General features: G+C 42.4%; 1 protein-coding gene and 1 long non-coding RNA gene across 2 annotated transcripts in view; one reads left to right on the top strand and one right to left on the bottom strand.

Moving 5' to 3' along the window:
- LOC122234327 overlaps positions 1 to 16,954 on the top strand; it is a 33,711-nt gene extending 16,757 nt beyond the window's left edge. The window contains exons 3-4 of the long non-coding RNA XR_006212089.1: positions 12,713 to 12,812; positions 16,940 to 16,954. This is a non-coding gene — a long non-coding RNA (uncharacterized LOC122234327). The remainder of the gene's footprint in view (positions 1 to 12,712; positions 12,813 to 16,939) is intronic.
- Positions 10,103 to 11,202, bottom strand: LOC122234319 (vomeronasal type-1 receptor 4-like). Its single transcript, XM_042970261.1, has one exon. It carries the CDS (start codon positions 11,051 to 11,053, stop codon positions 10,103 to 10,105), a length of 951 nt encoding a protein of 316 aa, XP_042826195.1. The 5' UTR covers positions 11,054 to 11,202.
- Positions 16,955 to 16,962: the final 8 nt, after the last annotated feature.

The following is a 16,962-nucleotide window of genomic DNA, read 5'->3' as shown; positions in this document are numbered from 1 at the left end:
ACTTCTCTGCAAATAGTACAGTATGAAAAGGGGTCGCATAGGTCTCACCGAGGAGTCCTCATACACATGACCTCATGCAGGGAATGTAGGTTGATGTCAACAGTGATAAGTCATGTTGGTGGAATGTACCCTTGATATACTGTACTGGAAATGGCATATCATACCCTCGGTCCTCTTCCCTAAAACAGAACCCCACAATAATCATGAGAAATTTATCACATTCATCGCAACGGAGGGCCCTTCGGGATTCCCAACTAGTACTCCTCAAGTCTGTCAGGATGATCAAAAATGAGAAAAATCTGATAAATTGTCACAGCAAAGTGGAAACTCAGGAGAAATGAGCACTAAACAAGATTTAGTGTCTGGATGGTTTCTTGGAACAGAAAAAGGACATTAGGTAAAGATTTAGCAAATGCTCATAAAGTTTTTACTTTAGTTAAGAAAAATGCATTGATATTGGTTCATTAGTTATCACGAGTGTAGATACTGATGTAAGATATTAGTCCTCAATGAAATTGAGTATCTGTAGGAAATCTGTATCCTCTTTGTATTTTTGCATCTAAAGCTGTTCTAAAATAGTTTATTAAAATAACAACAACAACACTGAAACACCACCACAGTTCTCAATACCTAATTGAGTGATCTCTTCGGCTTCGTTGTTCTGTGATGCCCTTGAGAATATGACCAACCAGGATGTTCTGTGGCTGCTCTTAAAGGGAAAGAAAGACACATTATCGCAAGAAAGGGTCAGAGTAGCCCTTGGAGTTTGAAAATGTTTTCATGCAACCTCCTGGTTCCTCCATTATTCATTATCTTGGAGAAGCTGAGATGAGGTGTGCATTTCTGGGCAAGACATTCCATCGCTGGGATTTCTGATCAAGATGACAGAGGTTAGGGAGGTGGTGTTGGACTACTGGTTCATTTTTTGGAGCTAGTTTTTTCTGTAAGAGACTTACTGTGCTCAGAATGCAAATGCTCCAGAAAGTTTAGGATATGACACACGTTATTTTCAAGAGCACAGGTGGTGTAACTGGTGGCAGCTGACAGGTGGATTGAAAGTGTCAGCTGTGATGAGGCACCAGTGTTAATTGTGGGGCTGGGGGTGTCAGTGGTCCCACACACAGGTCCGGGCCTCATGAGTCATAAAAACGGAAGGGTCAACTTTTACCAGGAGTCACAAACGTGCCAATCACAGATACCTCAGTCTCAGTTAGCAGCTTGATTCTGGGCAAACTGTGTAAAGAACAGGCCTCACCATGGGCATCTGAATGAGTAACCCAGACAAGTATTTCGGCACTGCAGTTGGTTTCCACGGGTCACACCTCAAGAAAGGCAAGATGGTCCGTAATCTGCCATAGATTTCCAAGAGGTACACTTAACAGCCAGACCCCTGGCAACAGCTGAGGAATCTGAGATGTGACCAATGGAGGAAGGAACTGCCTCTGATTTCAGATCTGCAGAGCCAGCACTGACACTAACCAGACCCAGTGGCCCACTGGACACCATGAGGGTGCAGCCTACCTAAACCGTCAGTGAACAGGGACGTGCTTTTAGGACACTTTCTGATGATTGTGGCTTCCTAGTGCCATTGACTTTGGCTATAGTGTGGAATTTAAAATTTCCTCTAAAGGGGTAGGTACCACTGATTCTTCTCAAGCTGACATGTTGCTAGGACCCATAGGTCTTCATTTGCGAATATGCACTTTCCATGGGACATGGAATTTTGGTGCCCTTCTAACCTTGTCAGAAGGAGAGTCCATGTTGACACTTCCCAACATTGGAATACCACGCCAAGATACCCCAAGGTTTTTAAGGGTTGCTTGACGAGAGCTCACTAACAAGATAATCACTAATTCTAAAAAGTACACCATATAGTTATATTGCAGAGTGCCCAAGTTCATACACCCATGGGGCTTCCCATGGAGATTGCCTCCCTTTGTCAGAGGCTCCAACGACTCACAGTGATGTGTGCCGTCTCTCATACACCAGGAGTCCAGGAAGGGCTGGGCTTCCTTATATGTGATGGGAAACCAAGGAAACAAGGATCTTTGCTTCACTCCTGGAGGGACTGAGCACTGTGGATGTGCCCAGAGTTCCAGTGAACTTCACTGGGAGACCAGGCTCTGAATTTGGTGGGTTATGTCAGCCACCCCTACTGGCACAGAGGTGATAGTGCATGAGACAGTGCGATTGAGACTGAGGCTCTAACTTGCCAACAGAGAACACATCATGTATGTGATGAAACTTTGCATTTGGTGGACATGTCTCCTCCAGCTCCTCTTTGCTGTGACCGTTTATCAGATTTTACTCATTTTTGAGAGTCCTAATAAAGACAAACCATGAAGTATATGTTACCTGATATGAATATACTGTGCTGTTGGTTCTAAATTTCATAAAAAACACTTTTCAGTTCTCCAATTCTTATTTTGACTTTATTCTTATTTTTGGCTTTATTTGTACTTCCTACTTCAATTCCTGTAGGTTTTGAAAAAGGTTTTAAAAGCAAGTATACATTTGACCCCTTTTCTTTGGAAGTGTACACTTAGTATTTGTTAGGTCGCAGTCTAGAAAGTTCAGTATGATTTCAAAAACTAATCACAGTCTTTTTAGTCTATGTTTAAACTCCCTCTTGATAATGTAAGGACATTATGCATAAGTCTCACAATAGCTCATGGTTTTATTGGTGGTATGTATTTTAAAATTTTACAAACACAGATACACTAATACAGTACACAGATCAACAACACTATGCACACTGATCACATTTCTGTATGCAGCACAGACATCAATGCACAGATATCATCAACCCCCAGAAGCCCTCGTTCGCTGCCCCTCCCTGTCACCACTCATAAGGGAAACACTGCTGGACCTCTAACTGCATAGGTTGTTTTGGCCTGTTTTGTATTTTATGTAAAGAGGATTCATAGAGCATTAAGTGTGTTGTGTTTGACTTTTAACATTTCTTACGTTGTTTGGGATTTTATGGCTGCATATTGCTGTGTGTCATCCCCTGGCATTGCTGTGTAGGATTCCATGTGAGAGTATCAAGCAGTTACTCATTCTGCTGTTAGTGAGTCTAGAGAAACAAGATTTGAGGAAGAGTTTTCTGAATTGGTTCTTTGGTTTCTGGAATTGGCTTTCAATCTGACTAGATTTAAAATTGCTAAGGAGAGAGATTGGTCAGGAACATGGCGGTGTAGGAGGACGCTTGGCTCACTGCGTCCTGCTGATCACTTAGATTCCACTTACACCTGCCTAAATAACCCAGAAAACCATCAGAAGACTAGCAGAACGGAGTCTCCGGAGCCAAGCACAGACGAGAGGTCCACGGAAGAGGGTAGGAAGGGCGGAGAGGCGATGCGTGCTACACAGACTGGCGGGAGGGAGCCGGGGTGAAGGGGCGGCCCACCAGCAAAGCACAGCCTCCGAGTTTGGCTGGCCAAAGCAGAGGGGCCGGACAGTGTGTGTTCCAACAAGGAGCAGGACTTAACATCTGGAGGGTTATAAGTTAACAGCTCTGCACAGAGAGTGGGAGGGCTGAAGGAAAACAGGAGGGAGAGTTGTTGAGCCCCAGACGATACAGCGCAGCTTGGCGGGGAACAAAGGAGCTCCCCAGCGCCATCTCCCTCGCCCATCCCCCAGCCAAAATCCCAAAGGGAACCGGTTCCTGCCAGGGAACTTGCTTGCACCACGCAAATACCCAACGCTGTGCTTCTGCGGATCCCTCCCTCTGGTGGCGGGTCTGACTCCCTCCCCGTGCTGCAGGGCCCCTCCCAAAGTGGTTCACCAAAGGAAAAGCGAGCTGAGCCTGCCCCTCCCGCGCCGTGCACCTTGCCGATCCACCCCAGCTAATAAGCCAGATCCCCAGCACCACAAGCCTGGCAGTGTGCAAGTAGCCCAGACGGGCCACGCCACCCCACAGTGAATCCCACTCTTAGGAGAGGGGAAGAGAAGGTACACACCAGTCTGTCTGTGGCCCCAGCAGTGGGCTGGGGGCAGACATCACGTCTGACTGCGGCCTCGCCCACCAACACAAGTTATTCAAGACAGCACAGGGGAAGTACCCCGCAATTCCGCACCACTCCAGGGACTATCCAAACTGATGAAATGGAAGAATTCCCCTCAAAAGAATCTCCAGGAAATAACAACAGCTAACAAACTGATCAAAAAGGATTTAAACAATATAACAGAAAGTGAATTTAGAATAATAGTCGTAAAATTAATCGCTGGGCTTGAAAACAGTATAGAGGACAGCAGAGAATCTCTTGCTACAGAGATCAAGGGACTAAGGAACAGTCAGGAGGAGCTAAAAAATGCTATAAATGAACTGCAAAATAAAATGGAGACGACCACGGCTCGGATTGAAGAGGCAGAGGAGAGAATAGGTGAACTAGAAGATCAAATTATGGAAAAAGAGGAAGCTGAGAAAAAGATTAAAAAAATCCAGGAGTATGAGGGGAAAATTGGAGAACTAAGTGATGCACTAAAGAGAAATAATCTATGCATAATTGGTATTCCAGAGGAGGAAGAGAGAGGGAAAGGTGCTGAAGGGGTACTTGAAGAAATAATAGCTGAGAACTTCCCGGATCTGGGGAAAGAAAATGCATTGAAATCCAAGAGGCACAGAGAACTCCCTTCAGATGTAACTTGAATCGATCTTCTGCACGACATATCATAGTGAAACTGGCAAAATACAAGGATAAAGAGAAAATTCTGAAAGCAGCTAGGGATAAACGTGCTCTAACATATAAAGGGAGACCTATAAGACTCGTGATGGATCTCTCTACTGAAACTTGGCAGGCCAGAAAGGAATGGCAGGAAATCTTCAATGTGATGAAGAGAAAAAAATATGCAGCCAAGAATCCTTTATCTAGCAAGTTTGTCATTTACAATAGAAGGAGAGATAAAGGTCTTCCCAAACAATCAAAAACTGAAGGAATTCGTCACCACTAAAGCAGCCCTACAAGAGATCCTAAGGGGGATCCTGTGAGACAAAGTACCAGAGACATCGCTACAAGCATGAAACCTATAGACATCACAGTGACTCTAAACCCATGTCTTTCTATAATAACACTGAACGTAAATGGACTAAATGCTCCAACCAAAAGACATAGGGTATCAGAATGGATAAAAAAACAAGACCCATCTATTTGCTGTCTACAAGAGACTCATTTTAGACTTGAGGACACCTTCGGATTGAAAGTCAGGGGATGCAGAAATCTATCATGCTACTGGAAGTCAAAAGAAAGTTGGAGTAGCCATACTTATATCAGACAAACTAGACTTTAAATTAAAGGCTGTAACAAGAGTTGAAGAAGGGCATTATATAATAATTACAGGGTCTATCCATCAGGAAGAGCTAACAATTATAAATGTCTATGCACTGAATATGGGAGCCCCCAAATATATAAAACAATTACTCGCAAACATAAGCAACCTTATTGATAAGAATGTGGTAATTGCAGGGGACTTTAACACTCCACTTACAGAAATGGGTCATCTAGACACACGGTCAATAAAGAAACGAGGGCCCTGAATGATACATTGGTTCAGATGGACTTGACAGACATATTTAGAACTCTGCATCCCAAAGCAACAGAATATACTTTCTTCTCGAGTGCACATGGAACATTCTCTAAGATAGATCACATACTGGGTCACAAAACAGCCCTTCAGAAGTATACAAGAATTGAGATCATACCATGCATACTTTCAGACCCCAATACTATGAAGCTTGAAATCAACCACAGGAAAAAGTCTGGAAAACCTCCAAAAGCATGGAGGTTAAAGAACACCCTACTAAATAATGAATGGGTCAACCAGGCAATTAGAGAAGAAATTGAAAAATATATGGAAACAAACAAAAATGAAAATACAACAACCCAAACGCTTTGGGATGCAGCGAAGGCAGTCCTGAGGGGAAAATACATTGCAATCCAGGCCTATCTCAAGCCTCAAGAAAAATCCCAAATACAAAATCTAACAGCACACCTAAAGGAACTAGAAGGAGAACAGCAAAGACAGCCTAAACCCAGCAGCAGAAGAGAAATAATAAAGATCAGAGCAGAAATAAACAATATAGAATCTAAAAAAACTGTAGAGCAGATCAATGAAACCAAGAGTTGGTTTTTTGAAAAAATAAACAAAATTGATAAACCTCTAGCCAGGCTTCTCAAAAAGAAAAGGGAGATGACCCAACTAGTTAAAATCATGAATGAAAATGGAATTATTACAACCAATCCCTCAGAGATACAAACAATTATCAGGGAATACTATGAAAAATTATATGCCAACAAACTGGACAACCTGGAAGAAATGGACAAATTCCTAAACACCCACACGCTTCCAAAACTCAATCAGGAGGAAATAGAAAGCTTGAACAGACCCATAACCAGCGAAGGAATTGAATCAGTTATCAAAAATCTCCCAACAAATAAGAGTCCAGGACCAGATGGCTTCCCACGGGAGTTCTACCAGACGTTTAAAGCGGGGATAATACCTATCCTTATCAAGCTATTCCAAACAATAGAAAGGGAAGGAAAACTTCCAGACTCATTCTATGAAACCAGTATTACTTTGATTCCTAAACCAGAAGGAGACCCAGTAAAAAAAGAAAACTACAGGCCAATATCCCTGATGAATATGGATGCAAAAATTCTCAATACGATACTAGCAAATCGAATTCAACAGCATATAAAAAGAATTACTCACCATGATCAAGTGGGATTCATTCCTGGGATGCAGGGCTGCTTCAACATTCACAAATCAATCAACATGATACATCACATTAATAAAAGAAAAGATAAGAAGCACACGATCCTGTCAATCGATGCAGAAAAGGCATTTGACAAAATTCAGCAACCCTTCTTAATAAAAACCCTCGAGAAAGTCAGGATAGAAAGAACATCATAAAAGCCATTTATGAAAATCCCACAGCTAACATCATCCTCAATGGGGAAAAACTGAGAGCTTTTTCCCTGAGATCAGGAACATGACCGGGATGTCCACTCTCACCGCTGTTGTTTAACATAGTGTTGGAAGTTCTAGCATCAGCAATCAGACAACAAAGGAAATCAAAGGCATCAAAATTGGTAAAGATGAAGTTAAGGTTTCACTTTTTGCAGATGACATGGTATTATACATGGAAAATCCGATAGACTCCACCAAAAGTCTGCTAGAACTGATACATGAATTTAGCAAAGTTGCAGGATACAAAATGTACAGAAATCAGTTGCATTCTTATACACTAATAAGGAAGCAACAGAAAGACAAAAACTGATCCCATTCACAATTGCACCAAATAGCATAAAATACCTAGGAATAAATCTAACCAAAGATGTAAAGGATCTGTATGCTGAAAACTATAGAAAGCTTATGAAGGAAATTGAAGAAGATATAAAGAAATGGAAAAACATTCCGTGCTCATGGATTGGAAGAATAAATATTGTCAAAATGTCAATACTACCCAAAGCTATCTACACATTCAATGCAATCCCAATCAAAATTGCACCAGCATTCTTCTCAAAGCTAGAACAAGCAATCCTAAAATTCATATGGAACCACAAAAGGCCCCGAATAGCCAAAGTAATTTTGAAGAAGACCAAAGCAGGAGGCATCACAATCCCAGACTTTAGCCTCTACTACAAAGCTGTCATCATCAAGACAGCATGGAATTGGCACAAAAACAGACATATAGACCAATGGAGTAGAATAGAAACCCCAGAACTAGACCCACAAACGTATGACCAACTCATCTTTGACAAAGCAGGAAAGAACATCCAATGGAAAAAGGACAGTCTCTTTCACAAATGGTGCTGGGAGAACTGGACAGCAACATGCAGAAGGTTGAAACTAGACCACTTTCTCACACCATTCACAAAAATAAACTCAAAATGGATAAAGGACCTGAATATGAGACAGGAAGCCATCAAAACCCTAGAGGAGAAAGCAGGAAAAGACCTCTGACCTCAGTTGTAGCAATTTCTTACTTGACACATCCCCAAAGGCAAGGGAATTAAAAGCAAAAATGAACTACTGGGACCTCATGAAGATAAGAAGCTTCCGTACAGCAAAGGAAACAACCAACAAAACTAAAAGTCAACCAACGGAATGGGAAAAGATATTTGCAAATGACATATCAGACAAAGGGCTAGTATCCAAAATCTATAAAGAGCTCACCAAACTCCACACCTGAGAAACAAATAATCCAGTGAAGAAATGGGCAGAAAACATGAATAGACACTTCTCTAAAGAAGACATCCCGATGGCCAACAGGCACATGAAAAGATGCTCAATGTCACTCCTCATCAGGGAAATACAAATCAAAACCACACTCAAATATCACCTCATGCCAGTCAGAGTGGCCAAAATGAAGAAATCAGGAGACTATAGATGCTGGCGAGGATGTGGAGAAACGGGAACCCTCTTGCATTGTTGGTGGGAATGCAAATTGGTGAAGCCACTCTGGAAAGCAGTGTGGAGGTTCTTCAAAAAATTAAAAATAGACCTACTCCATGACCCAGCAGTAACACTGCTAGGAATTTACCCAAGGGATACAGAAGTGCTGATGCATAGGGGCACTTGTACCCCAATGTTTATAGCAGCACTCTCAACAATAGCCAAAGTATGGAAAGAGCCTAAATGTCCATCAACTGATGAATGGATAAAGAAATTGTGGTTTATATACACAGTGGAGTACTATGTGGCAATGAGAAAGAATGAAATATGGCCCTTTGTAGCAGCATGGATGGAACTGGAGAGTGTGATGCTAAGTGAAATAAGACATACAGAGAAAGACACATACCATATGTTTTCACTCTTATGTGGATCCTGAGAAACTTAACAGGAACCCATGGGGGAGGGAAAGGAAAAAAAAAACAAAAAAAAAGAGATTAGAGTGGGAGAGAGCCAAAGCATAAGAGACTCTTAAAAACTGAGAACAAACTGAGGGCTGATGGGGGTAGGAGGAGGGGAGGGTGGGTGATGGGTATTGAGGAGGTCACCTTTTGGGATGAGCACTGGGTGTTGTATGGAATCCAATTTGACAATAAATTTAAAAAATAAACATTAAAAAAATAAAATTGCTAAAGAGAGCACTGATAACCCCTCACAGAAGATCTGCCCTGGAGACTCCTGATCAGCCACTTGAAGAAGTATCTGGGTGAGCATGTATTTGACACTTGCAAAGATTTTCGGAAAACAAATAAACACGATAACGTTCGCTGTTTGCTGGGCAAAGAGGTAAAAGAAAATGCTGAGTTCAGGGATTTGAATTCCCAGCTGAATACCTGCGTAAATGACCCCGAGGCTTGTGTGTGCCCACAAGGAGACTGGAGCATGCACCTCCAAACCCCGTTCTTGCCCGTGTGGCCAAGTCATCTTAACATAATAGGGAAAAATCTGCTTTCTCCAGATCACAACACGTTTCTGTTTACATTGTTGACACTCACTTGATGGCCTTTAAATATCAGCAGAAACATATTTTGCCTTTTGTGGCTTTCTTTGACCCGGTCTGTTCATTTCTACATGAAAATATGATCAACGTGCTCATCTCCCTTCCTAACATCATGTTTCAAATAAATTAGGGACCACTCTCTAAGGATGTGAATTACCTACAAAACTCATAAGTGGCTCACAGAGACTACACTGCCCAAAAACGGATTTTTTTCTCCACCACCCCTGGCCAGGCTATTCTTTATGCAGTGGGGACATTACTTTCTCAGAGGAATGACAAGGCTACCCGCTAAGCCATGTTCACATATCTTATGATTTCAAGCCAGGTTCTTTTCTTGGAAATGTATTGCTTTCGATTGAAATTCACACACTTGAAGACTTATCTGTAATATCCAGATTGTTTCAAGACCTGGTGTTTATTATTGAATAAATTCTGAAATGCTTTACTGAAAGTATTAGAAAAACTTCAATTATATGAGTATTTACAAGATAATGATGTCTCATTACAGTGTTACTATGAATTATTGTTTATATTAAAGAAGATGGTCAACTTTTCCTGTTTACCATTCCTTGTGACTCATACATTTTTTTTAGGACTGTGAGGGGGGTGAATGAATTGGCAGCTGTACATTGTAGAAGTACATACAGTCTACATATTTTTCATAAGACAAGGAGGTCTTATATTCCTTCTCCAGGCAAAGCAGAGCCTGGGTACCTTGGGTACCTTGGAGTTGTGGCTCATGAGCAGAAAGGGGCTGACAGTTGGGAAACACACAGACACGACTGCAGCGACATTCACGAGGATCAAGCTGGGATTATCAAAAAGACTCATAACAAGTTGAAAGATGGAGGACAGGGTGTAAAAATAGACAAAGGTGCTCACCAGGAGAAGGATAGTTTTGGTGGCTCTGGACTCCGGGGAGGTTCTGGAAGAAGCATTGGTTCCTCGAATATGTTGGACTCGCTGCTTGTGCCTGTACAGGAGGAAAACCATGGAGCTGCTGGCCCAGAGCATGAGCCCCAGACATAACACATCGGGGAATGATAACAACAGTCCATACAGTGAGTCACTAGTTTTGTCATGACGAACCGAAGAACAGTATCCAAAATCTTTTTTGTCTGTGATGTTCTTATCGCTCAATGTGCTCGTTAAGTAGATAGGAAAAATGATATTCACCAGCATTTGCAGGACCCAACACAGGAAAATCGAGGGGAAAATGTATTTGGGCGCTTTAACTTTAAGCTCTGCCCACCTGCAGTTCCCAGGGCTGATGGTGATGGCCTGGTAGACGCTCAAGATGCAGATGCTACCAATGGACACTCCCCTCCCCACTCTGTGAAGAAAGAGAAGAAGTTTGCATCCAATGTCACTGAGGAAATGTTTCCGCCCAAATGCTGCCATGGTCTGGGGGACTCCTTTACAGAGTAGGGCTAAGAAGTTGGCTATAATCAGGTGCTTATGAATGAAATCTGTGGACCTCCACCTGTACTCAGTGAAGGAAAGGATGATATAATGACAAAGAAGTGAGAAATTGCCCAGGATTCCAACGGTAGTCTGTGTGAAGAAGATCAGACCGATGGCCAGATCCCTTGTGACCATTGTCTCTGGTCCCAGTCACTGACCGTTGCCTTCTGGGCTAGAACTTCCTTCATGGAAATATGAGACATGCGCCACATGTATCACGTCAGCTGAAATCCACTATGTTCTGCTTTCCATTCCTTGCCCCTTGGATACGCCTACTTGAGGTCTTCTTTTCATAGCAGCTTCCGAGGGCTGAATGCAGAACTTTAAAGAGCCGTATTATAAAATCACTCCTGTGAAGGCACTCATATGAGAACTTCTTCATGGTCCACGATCTATGAGGTTGGCACTACTGTGGCTGTAGTTAAAAGGTGAAGAGAACAGACACACAGAGAGATTAAGTATTTGTCCAAATCTACTCCTTCAGGCTGCGTGGGGACTGGGAACCAGTTGGGCTAGAAACAGTGCCCTGAGCCTCCATGGCCTGCTAGACAGCTAGTTAGCTGTGTCCATCCAATAATCCAGATCTGTAGTTAGTTTTGATTTGACACCTTGTGGTTGATTTTAGAGTGGTGGTATTGTGCAATTTTTATTACCAGTTTGCATTAATTTCTAAAGCTTTGTTCAACAGGATAATATCAATTATGGGTGAGTCTTAAATAGCTTAGTAACCATGCATGCATTCTGGTAGTAGCATACGTCTGGAACCTGTCCCATGACAAGTAATGTGTAGTGGATGCAAAAGGGGGTTAATATTAGGATGGCAAGAGGAAAGATTCATTTGCTTTTATGTGAGGAAGCCAAGTGTAATGGTAGCAATCACAGGAATTGTTGAATTACCACACATAATTCCATAAACTTTGGACATAAAACACTAATGCATGATAAAATAGTGTAAGGAAGAAACTAAATTGGTATGGATTTCAGATGATACAATTATCTACTTATTAATTCCTGAGTTAAGGAAAACTATTATCAATGAACTAAGATTTGTGACTGGTATTAATACGAAAGACAGTAGTGCAAAATGGCATCTGCAAGGCATGTATTCTTACACATGTTAGAAACCAAAGTACTTGGTTTTTGTATTGATAGCAGAATAATTTTTAAATGGGTGGAAAGAACATGATATGAACCTGAGGTGCCATCTGGAACTCATCATTTTTATGTCAGCTGCTCCTTACCTGTTGCTCGGAATGAATGTAGATACACTATAATCCACAGATATGGCTGTTTTCAGTTAAGACTTAATTACTGTCCCCATAATTCCATGGTACATCTAGAATTAGAATACTGTTTAAATCAAGCCATTACCATTTGCATACACTTTGTGCACAAGATCACATGGTTCCTGTACATTCTTCATACTCTTTACTACAAGCATGGAGGCACACATGTAATTCAAGCGCTGGAAAATTCATTCTATGATTCTTATAATGTAGACTGCACAGCAGATTAATTTTACAGCTCAGTCCTTAAGGACTTAAAAATCAGTGTGTATTATTACTTGCACTGAACACCAGCCATCAGTATGAGCGAAGATTACCTTCATTGCATTAGGAGCTGTCAGGGATTGGTGAAGGTCTAGGACTTCATCTCTTCTAGCTCAGCTCAAGCCTCAGAATTATTCCGCCTTCCTGCATGACTTTCACAATGAATCATTTAATACACACACAAGATTGCCCTTCTCTGATATGGTCATTCACCCAGGCTCTCATTTTGCCTTTTTGTATACAGACACTGGCTGCCAGACTGAAATAGAAAGCTTCACCAACTCCTTCCTGCTGCCGGGAGAGGCTCAGTGTGAAGGATGTGGCAGCCAGACTCTGAGATATAGGTTTGTGATCCTGTGAAGTCACCTCTCTCAGAAGTACAATTATTTCATTTGTTGCTGCACTGGGAGTACAGGCTTGGGAGCTGAAGATATGTCTGAAACTTTTCCACTTAGTTGTTAATTATGAAAAACAATTATGAGTTTCTACTTAGATCCTCCTAGGACACTATTGGAGTATTTGTGGAAGGCTCGTTTCCCCCCCTTGATTCCTGTAGGTAGATGGGTTCTCCTATTAAGGACAGCACAAACTACTGTGTTCTGACATCTGAGGGATTGGTGGGGAAGGCTGTGTGTCCCACTGGATTTTTCACTTCCCAGAGAAGTTCGTCAACCCAGAAATTAATAACTTTCCTAATCTTCAGACCCCTGAATGGAACCATCAATTAAGATTATTAGTAGAGAAACGGAATGAGACAAGATACCTGGGATCAATAGGAGTAAATACAAGTAAAAAGGAGAGCATGATGTATATATACACCTCACTATAGAAGTCACTATTCTATACTTTGATTCTATAAATCATTCTATAGAAATCATTTCACAGGTCAAAGTTGATTAATTTGGACTCCTTTAAATAACCCAATGCTAATTAATATGAAAATTATGTCGGAAAATATGCTTGACCATTATTGACCCCCATTGCTAAGAATTAGAGATCTAACAATATCCATAAAGAGAGAAGTTTCTAAAAGAGTCTATTACAGATTGAAACAGCAGGATCCAATGGCACAACCAGAAGATTCTACCACTGCTGTAAATATTGGATGACCCAATCCTTGGCTACTTAATTCAAGAGGATCAAAGGGTTACAACATTCCTCTATGCATTCTATTCTGTTCTGTTCTATTCTATTCTATTTTAATGCTGAATTTTCAGTAATGAGCACTTACTGTTTGGTAAGAAGAAACACATATTAGGAGTTGAAACTGATCCTTTGTTTTTTCTTACAGACAAATCCACATTTGATACAGGTTCACTATGCAGTTACTAGCCATTTTCAAGTCAGAGCCATAATGGTGGGCAACCCAGGCTGCACACAAACATAAATCCTTTACACACACGCAGACACAAATATTCATGTATGTGCCCACTTGCATATAGTCACATACTATTAGACACATCCATGATCATTTATGTACTCAAGTTGCTGTTGAAACTCTGAAACACTCAGGCACATACTGAACACATAAAAACTCACCCTCATTAACATTAACATTCACCTTCACCACACTTTTACACAAACTCACAGTTCATGTTCACTTTCATAAAATCAACATACGCTTTCATCATGGGTGTGGGTCTCTTGCTGACATGTTCTTGTATAAAAGAAGAGGTCTATTTCTGGACGTCTGGATGCCAGAAATGGGGCCCTTTTATCATTTGTAATCCTTTCAAGAGTACTACAACCCACAAGGGGAATATTTACAATATACAGCCTCAACTATTGCTTTGAGCATTACCACGCTAGTTAGGGCTGTGGTGGGAAAGTTGGAGTGCGTGACAGAGCAAGTGAGAGAGAGGGTGCAGGGAAAGAAGGACATAGGGACTGGATGGTGGTGCAGAAGTCCTGTGGTGAGGGGAGAAGAGAGTGCAGGAGAAGAAAGAAGGCAGAAGGACAAAAGACAAACGTGTGCTCAATGTCGCAGGGGCATTGCCATATTTGAGAGTACGAGGAGATAAAGTGTGCAGGGGAGTGAAGGGTATTAGGCATGTTGGGTTCTGCAGAAAGATGCATGGTTCACGGGAGTGAAGGTGATAATGGGGATGGGCACTTAGTAGGGAAGATATTAATAGTCTGGTTGGTGAAACCCACAGGAGACAAGGTCTCGGAGGGGTTAAAGTCATGGTGGGAGAGATGAAGAGGAGTAAGTGTGGGGCAGGTGAAATTTGAAAGAAGACCATTTAGTCCAAGCCAGATAGAGTGTCTGAAGAGGAGAGGGACCCTGGAGGAGACCTTGAATGAGGCAAAGAGGCACAGGGCAGTGAGGGAGACAGGGAGGATAGTGGGCAGTGAGGGAGCCAAGAAGCCAGGAGAAAGGGTCAGGGGTGATAGGGTTCGGGAAATGCATCTGGGTGTGGATTGGGTTCACGCAGGAGTGGAGGTGGGGACACCACATGGTGTGGGTGTAGAGGACCCAGGGAATGGGTGAGATACTGGAATTGGAGTGGTATATTAGAAAAAGAAGAGTCCAGAGGGTGATGTTTGCAGGGAAGATGGAAGGTCAGGAGGGTCACCTTGGAGTCCCTGGAATAGTGGACACGTAGTGACAGATGTCAAAAAGGTGAGGGAAAGGAAGTTGGGGTGGGATGCAGAAGTCTCATAGGGCTGAGTCCAGGTGAGGGGTGCGTGGAGGTTTAGCAGGTGACTGGGGGTCTTGGGGTGGGGGCGTGGAGGACCACAGTAGGAGAGAGGCATGCAGTGTGGGGCAGAGGAGCCTGGGAACTGGGAGGGTGGTGGTGGCACAGGACAGATTGGAGGCCACTGTTTGACACCCATTCATTCACTCTCAATATATGGCCAATTGCAAGCATCAGGGATAGTTTCTAATCTCAGCTCAGGAGGCAAAACTCTTCCTCATGTTATATGTCCCTTCACGTCGTGAAATAGAACACACAGTATGGGAGGGAAGATGCAGTTTTAGGACACAAATGCCAACCGTTCCTTGGGAAATTAGGTGCAGGAAGTGGCCTGGTCAGGTCAGGCTGGAGAGGCTGTTGACTGGTATCCAGAGTTGCAAGTGTGGGAAAGAGCTGTCTGATCCCAAACTCTGCATCTCTGTTGAAGAACTGTTATGGGTCAAGGACATTTTATGCCCCAACATTGATCTGAGGAAGATTCTTTTTTGTGTGGTGATATTTCTAAAACCGAACACTTTATTTTAACCAGATGAGCTTTAAGAGCTCTAATGCATGGGCTTTACTTTAAGAAAATAAAACATGGGATACCTGAATATTTGAAAGCTATTTCACTGATGTGTTTTCATCCCAGAAACCAGAGACGAGAGAGTTGTGGATGTGTTGATAATTTCTAAAATATTTTTTTCATTGTAAAATTTCACTGATTTCATAATATTACAGGCAGATGTCCAGTTGGGATTACTCCCTTGCCTTTGTTATGATACCAAGTAAAAGGGATTTGGAGGTTGAAGGTTACTAATGAGATGACCTTTAAAAAGAGACGTTATTCCAGATTATCTGTGGATTCAAAGTGATTCCATGCACCCTCAAAAGAGAGAGAAGCCAGAGAGATTTGATAGAAGAGGAAATCAGAGATTTGAAGCCTAAGAAGGATTTAACGGACTGTTGCTGTCTTTGAGCTGAAGTGTAGGGGGGCACATGTGGAAACCATAAGAAGGAAATGAATTGTGCCAATAACCTAAAAGATGATGGAAGAGGATTCTTCCCCAGGCTCTGGAGAATGAAGTCCAGGCGATTGACCCCTTGATTCAGATGGTGACACTGTAATCAGAGTACCCAGGCAAGGCCCCTCATGTTTTTGATCTAAGAACTGTTTCAGAATATATTTGTGTCTTGTTGTTAAATCTGCTAAGTAGTTACATCAGTGGAAGAGCTTAAACGTTTATTCCCCCTAGCCCCAAATCATATGGGGAAATCTAAGCCCTAGCATTTGGAGATGGGATGCTTTGTGGCAATGCATATGTCATGAGGATGTATGCTCATGAATGAGAACATTGAACCTGTAAAAATCCCAGATGGCTCATTGGCGCCTTCCACCATGAGAGTACACAGTGACAGTATGGCCATCTATGATCAGGAAGTAGGCACAGCAGATGATAGTTCTTAAACCCCCCCCCTTGGTGATCGTAACAGGAAGCCAGTAATGAGCACCACTTGGCCAAACATTGCCTCTCAAAGTGTTGTATGTGAATCTCTTGCATTTCTGTTGAAACAGAGTCTGCAGGAGAACCCTACTCTAGGAGATTGAGATACAGCTGTGGTCCCGCCGATGAATTACCATTTTCAACAGAGTCTCTGGTGGTGCTGCTGCTTCTCTCCCCAGAACTCGGTTTCCACAGCATCCCCCACCCAATCCGCCTTTCGGTAGCACTAGAGAGAGCAAGCAGAGCACACCTGACCCTCTTACTCGCTAATGTCCCATCTCAACACAGATGCTGTGGGTTCCTCACATGTA

The sequence above is a fragment of the Panthera tigris genome, chromosome E2 (genome assembly GCF_018350195.1).
Source record: "Panthera tigris isolate Pti1 chromosome E2, P.tigris_Pti1_mat1.1, whole genome shotgun sequence".
NCBI lineage: Eukaryota > Metazoa > Chordata > Mammalia > Carnivora > Felidae > Panthera > Panthera tigris.
The sequence above is the reverse complement of the archived record's forward strand: the minus strand, read 5'-3'. Positions and strand labels throughout refer to the sequence as shown.